We start from the raw sequence: 17,216 nt of genomic DNA, 5'->3' as shown, positions 1-17,216 counted from the left end.
CTAAATGCTCTGGCATAAAAGCAGTTAGTCATTGCCTGCATCGGGTGACTCGTGGGTCACGCAGCAACGGTTTAACCCAGGTGAAAAATAAATATGCTAGGTATATTTAATCTTAGCTTACTTAAGTATACTTGAAGCCCTGCAAATCATTAGTACACTTAAAGTGTGCTACTTTTGAAGAACTCATTTTGTACTTAATATATTTAAGTTTTTAATAAATAGTAATTTTAGAACAATTTTAAGTGTATTTAGTATATTTTTTGTGCTAAATTTGAACAATTTAAAGTATACTTAGTTCAGTTTAAGTACATGACTGTGTATGTGCTAATATGTATATATACTGTATATAATAGTTCACTTAAATTATATTTTTAATTTTAAGTATATTCTAGCTTAAACAAGGGACAGATTCCAGGCATCCCATCAGAACAAGGCTCAGGAGAGCGGGGCGCTGGGCGACCGGGCTCCGGAGAGCGGGGACACGGGGAACTGGAGTAGACCGCGATGGTGTAACGTATATCCAAAATTGGATGTCTGGTAAAGTAATAATTCAGCCAACGACCTTCTCTCGTTCTCTCCTTTCCAACGGGAGGATTTATTCTCTGATCAGCACATGTCAAAACCCAAAACGACTCTGCCTTTCCCAAAACAAGTCCGGCTCTTCAAACACCCACATTCCGTGACGTCGTCCTGACCTCGGGTCTGCTCGTCTGCTTCTTTCTCACAGGAGGGGCCCTCGTCCCCCTCCCTCACAGAAAAGGTCTCTGATTGATCAAAACCTGAAGCTCCTCACCCCACTAACGACTTGTGCATGTAAAACGCCCTGAATGAATCTGTGTTTGTGAAAGACAAAGAGACACCCGAACTCAGTTATTCTCTCATATTATTAGTTTAATATTTTACACATTAAAGTTTTGTATGATTTAATTCTTAATAGTTTATATTGTATGTCGAAATACTAGTTTTAAAATATACACATATTTCAATACAAACGTGGTTCACAGTTAATCTCACACAGCTGAGGGTGAACACAGAAGAATCATTCAGGAGTGGGAACAAGGACAGGTTTAAAGAATCAAAGTACAGATTTAAATTTTCATTTAAAGAGTCAGCTGCTTCTTGATTAGCGTCTGTTGATGAGCAGGTAGTCTACAGTGGCTTCTCTTGGACAGCCTGTTAACGCTCCTCTCCAGGAGGTAAAGAGTCCTCGTTGGTGTCAGGGTGTCTCTTTGTCTTTCACAGACACAGATTCATTCAGAGGGTTTTACATGCACAAGTCGTTAGTGGGGTGAGGAGCTTCAGGTTTTGATCAATCAGAGACCTTTTCAGACAGAAGCAGAGTCGTTTACTGAGAACTGCTGTAGAGTTTCTCAGAGTACAGTCGAATGGTTTCTCTCACCGTCTCTAAACCTGTCCTCTTCACTCCTGAAGGATTATTCTGTGTTTAGCTTCAGCGGTGTGAACTTAACTGTGAATTTAGGTTTTATTTATGTATTTGTACATCTAAAACCATTTAAATACATTATTGGGTATAAGTTTGTATTATTATTATTATGTTGATAGAATGTCCTTCGTGGTGGCTACCTACACGCCCTGATTAAACATTTTGATAACATATTTTTGTCGTTGACTTTTACAAAATATTAAGAATCCCTTTGTTATCCGTGACAATGTGGTTTGTGACATAAAAACACAGCTTGCCTTGTGTTTGATGTTCGATAAAATGTACGTGATTATTTCAATGATCTTGTGATTTTATTATTTCAATTGTGGTCCTGTTTTTTTTATATTCTGCCTAAAATTGGATTAACATATTTTAAATCGTATCATTAATATAAACATTAATTAATTAAATAGAGAGAAAACAAACAATAACCTATGTGACAGAAATACAGTTTTTCACAAACAACTAATGTAAAACTCAGAAATAAGATTGTAATTATATGGTTTATAACTTTATAAATAAACTGTGTCTCTGTTCCTACGATAATGAATATCCTCTGTCTCTTTTATTCACTCATTCTCCTTTCATAATTTTTGTATAGTGTTGTATATAAGTGTTGTAGAAATAGTTTTTTTGCTCGTACGAAACTTTGCTTGTGTACATAATTAAACTTTATTAAGGACAGACCGACCAATGGAGTAACTTCAATGCTCTCATCGGGCTCCCCCCCAATCTTGCTGCTGTCCAATCACATGAAAGCTTGATAACTCCTCCCTCTTCCTCTTCCTGTAAAACACAGGCAGCTCCACTCTGAGCACATGTAGCATTGTTTGGAGCAGAAACCTCATTCAGTGAAGATTAGTGAATGAACGGGAACAAAAAATAGATTTTTGATTGAAACTCAGTCTCTACCACGAGGAGAAAATGCAGCAGAATGGAGTTCAGTTGGACCAGGTGACCTTTTCTTGTTGCATCTGTCTGGATCTCCTGAAGCATCCGGTGACTATTCCCTGTGGACACAGCTACTGCATGAACTGTATTAAAACCCACTGGGATAAAGAGGATGAGAAGAAACTCTACAGCTGCCCTCAGTGTTGGAAGACCTTCACACCGAGGCCTGTCCTGGGGAAGAACACCATGTTGGCAGATTTAGTGGAGGAGCTGAAGAAGACTGGACTCCAAGCTGCTCCTGCTGATCACTGCTATGCTGGACCTGAAGATGTGGCCTGTGATGTCTGCACTGGGAAGAGACTGAAGGCCTTCAAGTCCTGTCTGGTGTGTCTGGCTTCTTACTGTAAGAAACACCTCCAGCCTCATTTGAATTCTCCTGCCTTTGACAATCACAAGCTGGTGGACCCCTCCAACAAGCTCCAGGAGAACATCTGCTCTCGTCACGATGAGTTGATGATGATTTTTTGCCGAACTGATCAGCAGTGCATCTGTTATCTCTGCTTAATGGATGAACACAAAGGCCACGACACAGTCTCAGCTGCAGCAGAAAGGACCGAGAGGCAGAGAGAGCTGGAGGGGAGTCGACTAAACATCCAGCAGAGACACCAGAACAGGGAGAACAACCTGAAGCTGCTCCATCAGGAGGTGGAGGCCATCAACGTCTCTGCTGATGAAACAGTGGAGCACAGTCAGCAGATCTTCACTGAGCTGATCCGTCTCATGGAGAGAAGAAGCTCTGGTGTGAAGCAGCAGGTCAGATCCCAGCAGAGAACTGAATTGAGTCGAGTTAAAGAGCTTCAGGAGACGCTGGAGCAGGAGATCACTGAGCTGAAGAAGAGCGACGCTGAGCTGGAGAAGATCTCACAGACAGAGGATCTCAACCAGTTTCTACTCAACTACCCCTCACTGTCACCCCTCAGTCACTCTATAGACTCATCCAGCATCAACATCCGTCCTCTGAGCTACTTTCAGGACGTGACAGACGCTGTTTCAGAAGTCAGAGATGAACTACAGGACGTCCTGAGAGAGAAATGGACAAATATCTTACTGATGGTGACTGAAGTGGATGTGTTGCTGCCACAAGCAGAGCCCAAGACCAGAGCTGGATTCTTAAGGTATGCATGTGAAATCACTCTGGATCCAAACACAGCAAACCGGCAGCTGTCATTATCTGATGGGAACAGAAAAGCAACATTCATGAAGGAACATCAGTTTTATTTTAGTCACCCAGACAGATTCAATGAATGCTTACAGGTCCTGAGTAGAGAGAGTCTGACTGGACGTTGTTACTGGGAGGTGGAGTGGAGAGGAGGAGGAGTTGAAGTGGCCGTTGCCTACAAGGATATCAGCAGAAAAGGGCAAGGGGATGATTCAGGATTTGGATGGAATGACAAATCCTGGGCATTCAGATGTAAAAGTAAATGTTGCAATTTGTGGGTTAACAAAGTCCACACTCCCGCCTCAGCGCCTCAGTCCTCCATTGTTGGAATGTACCTGGATCACAGAGCAGGTATTCTGTCCTTCTACAGCGTCTCTGACACCATGACTCTCCTCCACAGAGTCCAGACCACATTCACTCAGCCTCTCTATGCTGGACTTTGTCTTCTTTATTCTTCTGGAAACAGTGCTGAGTTGTGTAAACTGAAATAGACAGCAGTCATTTGAGGGTTCAACTGTTAAACTCATTTAGTCTCCATGTTTGTGTCCGAGAGCTGATTGTTGAGGCGTTTCTTCACTGCACTGAGATCAGCTGTTCGTCAAACATTCTGGATGCTACTTTACATCTTCTCATGAGTCTGAATTCCTGTAGGTGGCGCGCTTTCCTGTCTCGATTTAATCATGGAGGCTCTCACTGCTCTACATGTCTGAATATTTCTATTGTTGTTTCTCTTCCAATGCATTTTTATGGAGGGAGAAATCCCCAGACCGTCATTTATTAAAGATATTTTAGTCGTCTTCACCTTTTAAACTCATTAATCAAGGGTCATTTAACAGACTTTACTGATGTGAGAACAAACTGAATGTTTCCATAATTAATAAACAAACATGAACAACGTATTTTCTACTTGTCTTCATTTCAGGGTTTCATACAAAACTTTAATGTATTGAAAAACTTTAATGTTTTCCTCCTAAACACCTCAAAGTACAGAGTTCATGTCAGTTAGTCTCTGTCCTTTTTTTAAAAGAGTTTGATATCACTTGTTGCTTTTGTCTTTAACTTTTAAAATAATCATAGTTTGGGTCTGTGGAGGAAAGTGGAAGGTCTTCTCTACCGACAGTGAAACTTGCAAACTGTCAAGCTATTGAAGATTATAAATTTGAGCATGAATTCAAAACTTTTAGTTGTAAAGAGATTAACGAATGCTTTTGATTAAATGAGAACAATGTAGAGTTGATAAATGGTTCAATGATGTGTGTCTTGATTAGCATCTGTTGTCTGTTGATGAGCAGGTAGTCTACAGTGGCTTCTCTTGGACAGCCTGTTAACGCTCCTCTCCAGGAGGGAGGGAGTCCTTGTTGGTGTCAGGGTGTCTCTTTGTCTTTCACAAACACAGAATCATTCAGAGGTTTTTACATGCACAAGTCGTTAGTGGGGTGAGGAGCTTCAGGTTTTGATCCGAGACCTTTTCAGACAGAAGCAGAGTCGTTTACTGAGAACTGCTGTAGAGTTTCTCAGAGTACAGTCGTATGGTTTCTCTCACCGTCTCTAAACCTGTACTTTGATTCTTTGAACCTGTCCTCCTCCTCACTCCTGAAGGATTCTTCTGTGATTAGCCTCAGCTGTGTGAGCTTAACTGATAATTTAGGTTTTATTTATGTATTTGTACATCTAAAACCATTTGTATACATTATTGGATATGTGTTGTCACCTTTTTCCGATTGTGTCCAGATGAAAAAGAATACACCTTAAAGGTATTTTAAACAACCACAACATTGTTGATAGAATGTCCTTAGTGGTAGCTACATGCCACCTACACGTCCTGATTAAACATTTTTACAACATATTTTTGACCTTTTCAGGCAGAAGCAGAGTCGTTTACTGAGAACTGCTGTTGGAGTTTCTCAGAGTACAGTCGTATGGTTTCTCTCACCATCTGTAATTTGAGTCTTTAGACCTGTCCCTGTCCTCACTCCTGAAGGATTATTCTTTGTCCAGCCTCAGCGGTGTGAGATTGACTTTATGTTGATGTTTAAAATATATATATATTCATACATTATGGGGTTTATATCAAACTTGTTGAATTCTGCATGTCTTCATCATCAGATTTGGTCTGAAAAACATTTGCTTGTGTGCAAAACAAACAAAAGAATCAGAATTAACCAGAAACAAGTGAGTTAAAAAGTATTTTTTAGACCGCTTTTCATTATCTTTAAACTAACACAACAACATCGAGCGACTTTCCTCAGTGGTAGCTACCTACACATCCATCATTATAAAATGTTTATCACATATATTGTCATTGTCTTCTACATAATATGTACTACTATTAATACTTTTAATTAGTTGCAATGTTTTTTGTAAGATAAGATACGCTTGTATTTTTATTTATCTTCAGTACAATTTAGATGGTTATTTCAATGAACTTGTGTTTTCTTTCACAATCTTTTCCATACCTCATCACATGGTAGAAAGCAGTAATACATTAAAAAAAGTATAATTCTGAGTTTTGCATTTGTTATATGGTTTCTGTAAATAAAAACAAATTTTCTTTGTCCATTACTGAAACATGAGTTTTTGTTTTGTTTCAATTAATTTAATTCACGTTGATATTAATAATACTATTACAAAGAAAATGGAAATCAATATTAGGATATACAACATATGTCCTTCATGGAACAGATTAAAAGAATACTTTCATGATGCTTTCATCTCACCAGCATTGATCACTGATGAAAAGTGATTCTGAACTGCCACTAGGGGGCGATAGAGGTCCACTGAACTGAGAGAGAGAGCGAGAGAGAGAGAAAGAATACCTTGTTGAATACCTTGAAACCAAATAAACACATGCAGTCTATCTCATTCCTTTCATTTGTTCTCATCAGTAATATAAACAGAATTTACTTTAGCCAGATTTAGGCTTAGTCGGATTCAAAGTTTTAAGTAGCACAATTATGACATTCAGGCTCCCCCACGTGGCCAAAAGATGAACTGCATTACTATTGCTAAATTGTGAGGTATAATTTACAATATACGATGACATTCAAGGCACACTTTAAAGATTGTAAAATAGTAAAATATATAATGATTATTATTATTAAAATAATTATCTTGATTTTACAAATGACAGTACAGAAGTGACGATATATCTCATGAACTGCCAATATGCCTAATGTCATATTGATATAAAACAGATCAAATCAAGGTTGTAGAGGAAAACTAAAACATGAATTCGATTGTTTCAAACAAGTCTGAATTGAATTAAACGTGGGCATTTATCAAAGGCAGAGTCTGACCCAACGATTACCAAAAAGACTCTCTGTCTGCCGTTAGTAAAGCCGTAAAGAAGGTCACAGCCTCGATCCAGATGTGTACCGCTGCGCGTACCTCTGGAGTCCTCCAGCCTGAGCCTGGACGCAGACTTTGTTTCATTTGAACCAATCAGGCGCCGTCCCTCCTCCACTTACATCTCTCATCCGCCCCGAGCTGCTCTCCCCACGGATGGATTGGATTTCCTTATAACCGTCTCTGACTCTTTGTGGTGTCAGACGGGCCGAAGTGTGCCAGTAAAGCCGCCTTTTGTTTTCAATAAATCCATCCGACACGTCGCTGGTAGTAATAAAGTAGCCCGTGTTTGAGCCAGATCTGATAAGATGTTTCTGTCATAGTTTAAAAGCACAAAAGCTTTTCTACCACTTAACCCTTTAACCATTGAAATGAATACTCAATGGTAAAAAAAAAAGAAGACTATAACTTCATTTCCACCTCTATGTATTCCTGTTTTATTTTACTTTTTTCCTGCTGCATCAAAATGAAATGTTTTAATTGTTAATCTGTCAGAGTGAAGAATTGATTAATGGGTAATAGTGTGCGGGGATATTGTATTGTAGGTTTTAAGAGCCATGAATATCACATTTACAGGGGTCACACATATAATCTATAACAACTTGTCATGTGTTTTATTTTCATGGAAAAGCAAGTAATTTGTTGGAATTATGTCGAGAATTTTAAAAAAGTACAGCATTTCCCTCTCAACTGAAATGAATTAGAAGTAAAAAGTAACAACTTTATTTGACTTTCATACAATCACCATGTCAACCACGTTTTTATCTGACGAGCAGTTATCAACTCACTTAATTTCTCACCATTTAAAGATGGAGCGTGGACGCCTTTTATCTCGCGGCACCCTGAGAGAACATGTGCCTTATCTCCATTATAATTAAACACAACTTTAAATTGTACGTGCAGAAATCGTAAAAATCTGCGAAAGACGCATAGATACGAAGAGGAGGAAGCTGTGTGAAGAGTTGTCGCTTGTCTTGCCAGAGCTGAAAGTCGAGTCGGTTTAATTACAGAGTGCATTTAAACGCGGGCGCAAACAAAGCGCCTTCGTCTAAAGCACACCTGCCTCTCATTCACACCGAGGCGCTGAACAAATTAAAACGCTGAGGAATCGAATGAACTCGAGCCAGGTTTGATTAAAGTGAGGTTGAAACTCTCTGCGGAGGTGTGACGATCAGTCCGTCATCCAATTTGACACCTTTCGGTTTCATTGTCCGCCCGCCAGCAGCCTGAATTCAGCCAATAACAACTAGAAGGTGACAGATGATTGTTATCTACAAGAAAATGCATTAGAAACTTCTTTAAAATGTACAATTTATGGATTAGATGCATGTGGTAGTCAAAGGAGATAGGATGTAGACATGATTGATAGATGTCTGGCTTTCAAAAATGTTTTTTCCAATTCTCTACATGATTCTTTATCTGGTTTCAAACTGCAGCTCCATGTGGAAGAAACTCTATTGTCCATGACATGCTGGCTGAAAAAACACATCTAGAAGGGTCCAGTAAATGTCAAGTGTGTTGTAAAAGCTATGGGTAAAGTGACAGTGGGTTACGATGAGCTGAAAGGTTCAAAGACACAGAAGAAAGACGTGAGACTTTGGATTTGTTTTTGACGTGTGAGACTCAGGAATCGAGAGAAAAACACAGAAAAAGTGCAAAAAATGAAAAGCTAAATATTTCATACCCTTCATAGTTATATGTCTACGTCCGACATATTTCTTCAACTTGTAAATGTTGTAATTAAATAGTGATAGTGTGGCAGCTGTGGAGGTGTGTGGGGACTCTAATTGGCCTCAGCAGCTGGCTGATTGACCAGCCAGCTGCTGAGGCCAATTAGAGTCCCCACACACCTCCACAGCTGCCACAGATACTTTGTATTCTTGTGCCACTCACCACTCTTTTTTTCAGATTGATACTGCAAAAACTATTTTCTACAGTTCTATCTGTTTAAGTTTGCTATTATAAAAGCGGCATAGCACAATTCTTTGTGTGGCACGCAGGCCAGGTTAGCGCTTTGGGAATATTTTGTCAATGTGATGATTTTTTAAATGTCATTATATACAAAAATGCTATGTTGATGGCTGTAAATAATATAAAGAAATGGACCCATTTCCATTATAGGTGAGTCACGGCCACCATTGGATTGCGCAACAGAAAACACTTTCATGAACTTTACAGGGAACGTCTTTCCGATGAATTTCTTGAGCGCTTTCTGTCCGTAGATTCTGATTTGCTGCCAGGCAGGTCGGAGGGAGTGTCCATAATCAAAAAGAAAAGATTATTGAATGTGTGACAGCGACAGCGAGTTGTTTTTTAAATCCTGCGGACGTGAGCCAGGCCCCGCGTGTCATCGGAAGATTTCTTGACTCTAACACAGACTGACACAAACATCCAGAAGAAGAATAAAAAACGCCTCTGGGTTCAATTAGATTTCCAAAATTCAATGTCATAAAATGTCTCAAAAAGTCACGGTAATGGCGCTGTGGTCATTAACGAAGGTTCTAAGATGCTCCGAGACTTTCCACTCAAACACCAGTTCTCTGCCGGCGACCATGTTTCTTCTGAGACGCAATGGCTAGCAACATCAGAAAACCGGATGGAGACAGACGGTTTCACGTTGAAGCCGATCTGCAGAGGGGCGACCGAGTCTGGAAGGCTGTCGGGGAAGTGATGCATCATGGGAGATACGACAGCCGTCACGTTGCGTCATCCTGTCGGGTCACGTCGGTGTTTGCCAACGCGGAGATGGAGCCGGTCGTGTTAAACGAACACCTCCACGGAAAATAAAGAAAGATTTGGCCTACACTCTTGTGCCATTAAAGGAGGTTTTATAACGCCTCTGGAACGCCTCTGGAACATGGGCGTCGATATGAACGGTGCTCTATTACGCCGGTTAAGTCTTAGTTTTCTATACGGGGTATTATTTCTGATTATCACAAACAAAATACACCTTTTTTTCATGTGCAAATGAACAGACGGTAAATCAGTAAATCATACGACAGACGACTGACAGAAATGTTCCACTGCGGCACTAAAATACTCAAACAGCCTCATGGGCGGATTCCATTTCCCCGAGTGGAGCAGACAGCTGTCGTCTGTTCATCGACTGAACTTATGAGCGCGTAAACACGGGAAATGTCCCAGCGGTGACCTACAATGGTGGAAGGATTTCTGTGCCGCTAGAATCCGTAAATAAATACGTATCTGGGGGCCCGATGCTCCTGAGAGCCGGAGAGGAGACGTTCAGGACGATGCAGCCACTTCGTGATGATGCAACACGCATTCAGATAATAATCAAAGATGGGCTTTTATCTAATCTCCCACATGAACATATATATATATATACGTATATATATATATATGTATATATATATACAAGAATGTCTTATTATATATATATATATATACAAGAAGCTGTTATTATATATATATATATATACAAGAATGTCTTATTATATATATATATATACAATAATTTCTTATTATATATATCTATATTTTCAAGAATGTCTTATTATATATATATACATATACAAGAATGTATTATATATATACAAGAATGTCCTATTATATATATATATCTATATCTGTACAAGAATGTCTTATTATATATATATATACAATGTCTTATTATATATATATAAGAATGTCTTATATATATATATATATATAAGAATGTCTTATATCTATATATACCAGAATGTCTTATTATATATATATATACCAGAATGTCTTATTATATATATATATATATATATATATATATATATATATATATATATATACAAGAATGTCTTATAATGCATTATTTTTCGTAAGAATAGCTACGAATGCTGGATGAGAGTTACAAAGATTATATTTTAAATGAAAAAGTGGCCTTTCTATCAATTCCACTTTTACATCGTTTTACATTCATACACCGTAGACGCAGCTACAGGGAGCAACTCAGGGTTAAGTGTCTTGCTCAAGGGCACATCGACTATATTGAACCGCCAACCCCCTGATTGAAAGACGGATCTGCTGACCACTGACCCAGTCGCCCACACTTTAAGTTATGAACGGGTTCTATGAGTACGTACAACACTTTGGACCTGTGGGACCTCTGGTCTTTCTGATCAGCACTTTTCATATCAAGTGTTTTATCAGGCTGAGATCATTTAAAGTCAGACTGAAATAAAAAAAAGCTTCTTTTACCACTTTAGATCACATATCCGTTCATTTTATGCACATATTTAAGATATAATAAGAAAAGATAAACAAAAAACAATCTTTATTTATTATTTCCAATTCACTCAGACTTTGATGTGAAATATGCATTTTTTAAAATATTTTTTTCTTTTTGCCTGAATTGTTTCTGCGTCTGGATCCAGGCACAGGGTTGTTTTTATTATCACATTGGTTCAATTGAATATCTGTTTGACACGAGCGTGTCACCGCAGAGCTGCAAATGCCTCGAGGCTCCGAGGTTGGATGTGTCTCGTCTTCTCTCCTCGGTGCTTTTTACTTTTGGCTGTTGAAGAAACTGCCGTAAAGACTCAGTTTCAACCCCTCTGGAGGACTCTGGTTTAAACCAGCCACATCCCCCTCATCCTCATCTTCCCAATTAGAAGCGCCACCGCTTCAAGTCGCTCTGTCAACTCCGATAAAAAAGCTGCTCGTCTTCGCAGAGTTGACTGAACATCCAGCTCGCCACCTCGAAGGCCCCAAGGATGGAGCGGACTTGAAGGAAGGACACGAGACAGGACGAGGAGGAAAGATGAAGAATCTCAATTTCCTAGTTTTTATTTTGTAAAATAAAAAGAATGATATGTTTTAATTAAAAGAGTATGTTTTACATGTTGTCCTCCCTTGTCATTTGCCAGTGTCTTCATCATTCATCGAGTGTTCATCATAAAAATACACGCTGATAGCTGTAAATGAAGCGCATACATCAATCAGACCTCTCTCCCTTCATAAAAATCTATTTGGATTTGGTAAAAGAGAGTAAATCCCTCGCCTCTAAAACCAAAATTAATTATGTGTGTCTTAACCCTCCTGTTACCTTAGGGTCAATTTGACCCCATTCAATGTTTAATGTCGGTGTTCTTTCGGGTCAATTTGACCCCAGGCTGTTTTTCACTGTGTCAAACATATAAGAAATATCAACTTTTTTATATATTTAAAGGGCTATTTAGGTAGTCAACAAACAAACATAAAGTACCTCACACTTAAACTTGGGAAACAATATTAATTATAATAAATTTTCTGGAGGTTTTAATTGCTGGGGTCAAATTGACCCCGAGGGTAAAATATGTCAGTAAATATAAAGGTAACAGGAGGGTTAAACATTGAATGGGGTCAAATTGACCCTAAGGTAACAGGAGGGTTAAGGTTTGGGCATTAAAATGTGTGTTTGTGTGTTTCATGTGTTAGTGACAGTTGTGTAAATGGGCGAAAGTTTGCAGTCTTTGCTCCTCCTGGTTGTAACTCTCATTAGATGAGTGAGCGACGCTTTATCTTATGTACAATAAGTAAGTATGATGCTTCGGAAAGCACAAACGGTATCAAAACGCTGGATTTTAAAGAGTAACGTTCACACAGTGCAGTGCTTACAAAGATAGCCTTTATCAATCTTTTGCATGACATTCACGGTGTCTTTATACAAATACACGTGTTGAATAACAACATGATACTCGGCATCATGGCAGTCAACATTAAATATGGAATCACTCGACAAACCAACACTGTGTGGCATATGGTGTGCAGTGTTATACTCTCAACCACTCAGTCACGTAGATACGCTGAGTAGCATGGTGACATCCGGTTTGTAATATATTTGGTCACACTTTTCTTAAGGCATACGTCTGTATTGGACTGTCATGTTTGATTGTGTCCATGGAAGCTACCAGAACCTATTTTGTTCCTCACACATCAATGTATTCTTTTGTTTGCCTTGACGGGGTTGACAGGGTCTTTAAAAATGTTAAGGTGAAACAAACGGCAATTAGAATTATCTAAAAAATTGTCAAGGAAAACAAGTGACTGAAACTGAATATGACTGACTTGATTAAGCGTTTAGTGTTTTGGTTTTATGCAGTAACTTATGTTATGTAAAAGAAAATGCATACATACTCTCTTAGATATTGCTCTGGTGCAAGTTAAACTCTGCTGCAGCTTCTCTGGGAAGTGGTGTTCCACAAGGTTCAATCCTCGGTCCTCTATTATTCTCAATCTACATGCATGGAATCATCATCCCTGAGACGAATGAAAATATATGCCAATATGCAGATGATACTCTAAAGCCAGGAGATTCCAGGACCTTAAACATGTGCCCTAAATTCACCTGATTTCCCAAACACATGTGGAATTTCCTTATTTTTACTAGCTTCTGGTCAACAACTAAGAATGCATTGTATTGTATATTTGTTCCAGACCTGTGTTAAATTAAAATGCAAGTTTGGTTTAGAGTCATGTTAAGTAAAAATGTATCTCAATTACATTTGAATGTAATTTAAATAGTAAACAAATGTTGCCCTTAATCTAGGACAGTATAAGTGGGTTTAGTATTTGGTTCACGTAAACTCCAAACAGGCTGGAGTACTGTTTTACAGATAGTTCATAAGAACATGTGATTCTACAAAATAAACCCTGACTCTGTATGCCTTAATCCAAATGTCACCAGATTTAGTTTGTCTTGTGGCAACAATTAAATACAACATATAGACAAATATAGCATGCTACACATAGCAAGGATTTCCCTTTCTTTCTTGTCATCTCATTAGATTCAACAAGAAATTGACAAATTGACAGCTTTGACCAACAACAATGAAAAAAGGCAAACACTGAGAATATCATGCAACTGCTGCGCAACACTTGCTGTACGAATAAAAATCAACGATATTCCCAGTCATAACAAAATTATTGTAATATTTTAGGTTCTTGTAGACACCTGGCACGTCTGCCTTAGCTGGTGACTGATGGGAGATAATATTTTGGCTTCTGCTGAAGAAAGTGAAAATAAGCTTGAAGCAGATTGTCGAAATGTGCTTTGTTGCACCTGTAGCCACACACCTCAATGACGTCACTTTGTACTGACACACCCTGCAGTACACAAGTACTACCACTAGAGGTCAGCAAAAACATTTTCATGCAAAAACGCAATTGATTTATATAATCATTTTGCGCTTGTTAACGGTTGCGAATATTGCCATAGCGCATCATTTCTGGTTGTGATTACAAAACTAAGCTGGATGAAAATATTTAACCTCCTTGTTAATGGAAATAAAGTTTCAGTTTGTCGCCACATAACCACTCACTTTCTTTTCATCTGCAACCTGTTAGATATTAAAATTAAAATGGTGACAATCCCAAATACAAATCTGCTCAACACATCTTTATAAATATGATATAGATGGAACGTTTTGGAAAATAGTAGCACTATCACTACAGAAATGTAAAACGAAGAAATCAGTTTTGTTGATCCCTGTTGTTTTATCTACAATTCAATGCATTATATCAATGATTTATTTTATGTTTTCACTTCAAGTCTTCAAGCTTTGATTTACTAAACCAAATCTTGAGTAGGCCTATTTTAATATATTCAGATTAAAATATATTTCTCGATGGCTATTTTGGTTTCAATTATCTTTAGCATAAGACTACAAGGATGAGCAAACTGTATTTCTTGACTACAACACATTGTGTTGGATGTATTGAGTTGGTCATTAAATCAAGTGGCAATTGGTTACACCTCCAATCTCAACAGAAGTTCCCAGTGGGCACAGCGGTTTCCCTTTTGTTTACATGGCATCTTCTGTCTGATGTTCATTTCGTAACTTATGGTCCATTTAGAGTCAAACCCGTGCTCTCGGGCGGGCTTACTGTGATTGACAGGTCTCTCTACCAGGGACGTAGACGCGTCTCAACGTAACTTCTGATCCTCTTTTGCGAAAAACCAACATGGCGACGACCATGTTGTTGAATCGCCTGACTCGAGGCTTCATAACGGCAGTCCACAAACCAATGGGTGACGTCGCGGTGACTACGTCCACGTCTATGATTCCATGTTAACTCACAAACACAACTGCATTTCAAGTTTTCCTTCTGTCGCTAATGTGCCAGGCTTCACAAAAATACTTATTTTTTCTCCCAACTGTTTCACGTACATCAACCACGCATTGCCACAACAATATGTCCCCTACATGGTCAATATGTCCCCTACATGGTCAATATGTCCCTACATGGTCAATATGTCCCTACATGGTCAATATGTCCACTACATGGTCAATATGTCCACTACATGGTCAATATGTCCCTACATGGTCAATATGTCCCTACATGGTCAATATGTCCCTACATGGTCAATATGTCCCTACATGGTCAATATGTCCCTACATGGTCAATATGTCCCCTACATGGTCAATATGTCCCTACATGGTCAATATGTCCCCTACATTGTCAATATGTCCCCTACATGGTCAATATGTCCCTACATGGTCAATATGTCCCCTACATTGTCAATATGTCCCTACATGGTCAATATGTCCACAACATGGTCAATATGTCCCCTACATGGTCAATATGTCCCTACATGGTCAATATGTCCCCTACATTGTCAATATGTCCCCTACATGGTCAATATGTCCCCTACATTGTCAATATGTCCCCTACATGGTCAATATGTCCCTACATGGTCAATATGTCCCCTACATGGTCAATATGTCCCCTACATTGTCAATATGTCCCCTACATGGTCAATATGTCCCCTACATGGTCAATATGTCCCTACATGGTGGCGCGTTGGCTGCAAAACGGTTGAAACTCCATCCCTCAATCTAAAGTCTTCAGCTCTGCTACCCATGAAGAGAAGCATGGCACTGTTTCTCTTAAACATATTTCTTCATAGTTATTTAACAAATGGATTTAACATACACAGGTTAAATTACGGACATTTCTTACCTCATAGATGTGCGCAGGGAAAAACGGACCAAATATGTAGTCGCCCAAGTTCCGTTCTTTCTTGGCTCATGCAGAAAGAACCACATTTTTTACACCATAGAAAAACTCTGAATAGAAATGGTTCTCACTCGACACCGAACACAAGCACACCCTCATCGGACGCGTCGGTGCTGCGTAAGGTACACGTCGAAAGGCCTGCAGAGATTTGTAAAGCTAAAACCAAAATCCGCTTTGAGATGATGTGCAGTTTCCCACCCGTGTGGTACTTTCCCTCTCAACTTTGTGTTAAAATCTTCTTGTAAAATCTATTCGACCTGGAGACTGTTTGTTTTCTAGAGATCCCTCGGGGTCCTCACAGCACCGTGGTCTCCGACTGCAGGATGGACTGGGTTCGGGAGTTGCGGTGAAACTGCACCGTGTGCTCGGAGCCGTTCCGGGAGGCGAAGGTGCTGTTGAGGAGGTTTTCTCTCCTCAGACGGCAGTTCAGACACATACTTCTCCACTTTCTCTTCAGCTCGCCCTGAACCTGCAGGAATAGGGGAAATAAATATGTTGTTTTTAACTAAATATATTTTTTACAGGACAAAGTACTGAACCACCTGTTTAAATACATGTGTGCTTAAATGATATAATTCAACATTATTTTGAAATGAAAAAAGAAATCGAATGATGGAATTTGTTTTAGCTTCTCTATTTCCTGCCTATCATGTTTCTACATGTTATCAGCTGAATATTATTTTTTCCGTATAAAAAAATAAAAATTCTAAAAAAGGAAATACTTTTTTATGGAAATTGATATTGATTTATAAAGTGCCACGCTCTGTGTTCACTTCTAATTCATATTAATAAACACTTCTACACTGCCACATTTCACATAAGTAAAGCTTACCTCACTGTTTAGGAAACAGTACAGAATGGCCACGACCAAACCCTGAAGATAAACAACACAGCAATCTTAAAGAAAATGCACTAACATCACAAGTAATTCAACATTTTAAATAGTAAATATATAACAAAGAGATTCATTAATACATTTTAAAGACAATAGCATTGATGGAAGCACCTGAAAGGATCCGAGGGCGAGGTCAAAGAATATTTTATAAGCCTCTGCGATGGATTCACTGAGGGAAACGAAGACCGCGTAGTGGATCCCGAACAGAGGGATCAGCAGGAGGGTGGATTTGGCCAACCTTCTGAGAGAAAAACAACAATGAATTGTTATTCGTAGCACCATTAAGCCGTAAAATATGCAGTGTTTGTTCCTATTTAAGATCTCCTGGGAAGGAATATACATAGCACAGCATTTCCGATATCCATTGGTTTGTGTACTACCGCTGTAAATGCGGAGGAGTGGCGTGGAAGCGGTGTATACATACGTCT

The 17,216-nt window shown here is 39.0% G+C and overlaps 2 protein-coding genes across 2 annotated transcripts; one reads left to right on the top strand and one right to left on the bottom strand.

The window, feature by feature from the left end:
- Nucleotides 1-2,368: 2,368 nt before the first annotated feature.
- LOC130197558 (tripartite motif-containing protein 16-like) lies at nucleotides 2,369-4,045 on the top strand. The gene has a single exon (XM_056420288.1). The coding sequence runs from the start codon at nucleotides 2,369-2,371 to the stop codon at nucleotides 4,043-4,045; it is 1,677 nt and encodes a 558-aa protein (XP_056276263.1).
- A 12,114-nt stretch (nucleotides 4,046-16,159) lies between these two features.
- LOC130198377 (vasoactive intestinal polypeptide receptor 2-like) lies at nucleotides 16,160-17,140 on the bottom strand. Its single transcript, XM_056421528.1, has 4 exons — nucleotides 17,136-17,140; nucleotides 16,900-17,029; nucleotides 16,726-16,767; nucleotides 16,160-16,362 (listed from the first exon to the last, which is right to left on the bottom strand). Exons 1-4 carry the CDS (start codon nucleotides 17,138-17,140, stop codon nucleotides 16,189-16,191), a joined length of 351 nt encoding a protein of 116 aa, XP_056277503.1. The 3' UTR covers nucleotides 16,160-16,188.
- Between the last annotated feature and the right edge of the window lie 76 nt (nucleotides 17,141-17,216).

This window comes from Pseudoliparis swirei, chromosome 8 (genome assembly GCF_029220125.1).
Source record: "Pseudoliparis swirei isolate HS2019 ecotype Mariana Trench chromosome 8, NWPU_hadal_v1, whole genome shotgun sequence".
NCBI lineage: Eukaryota > Metazoa > Chordata > Actinopteri > Perciformes > Liparidae > Pseudoliparis > Pseudoliparis swirei.
This window is presented reverse-complemented; position numbering and strand designations above follow the sequence as displayed.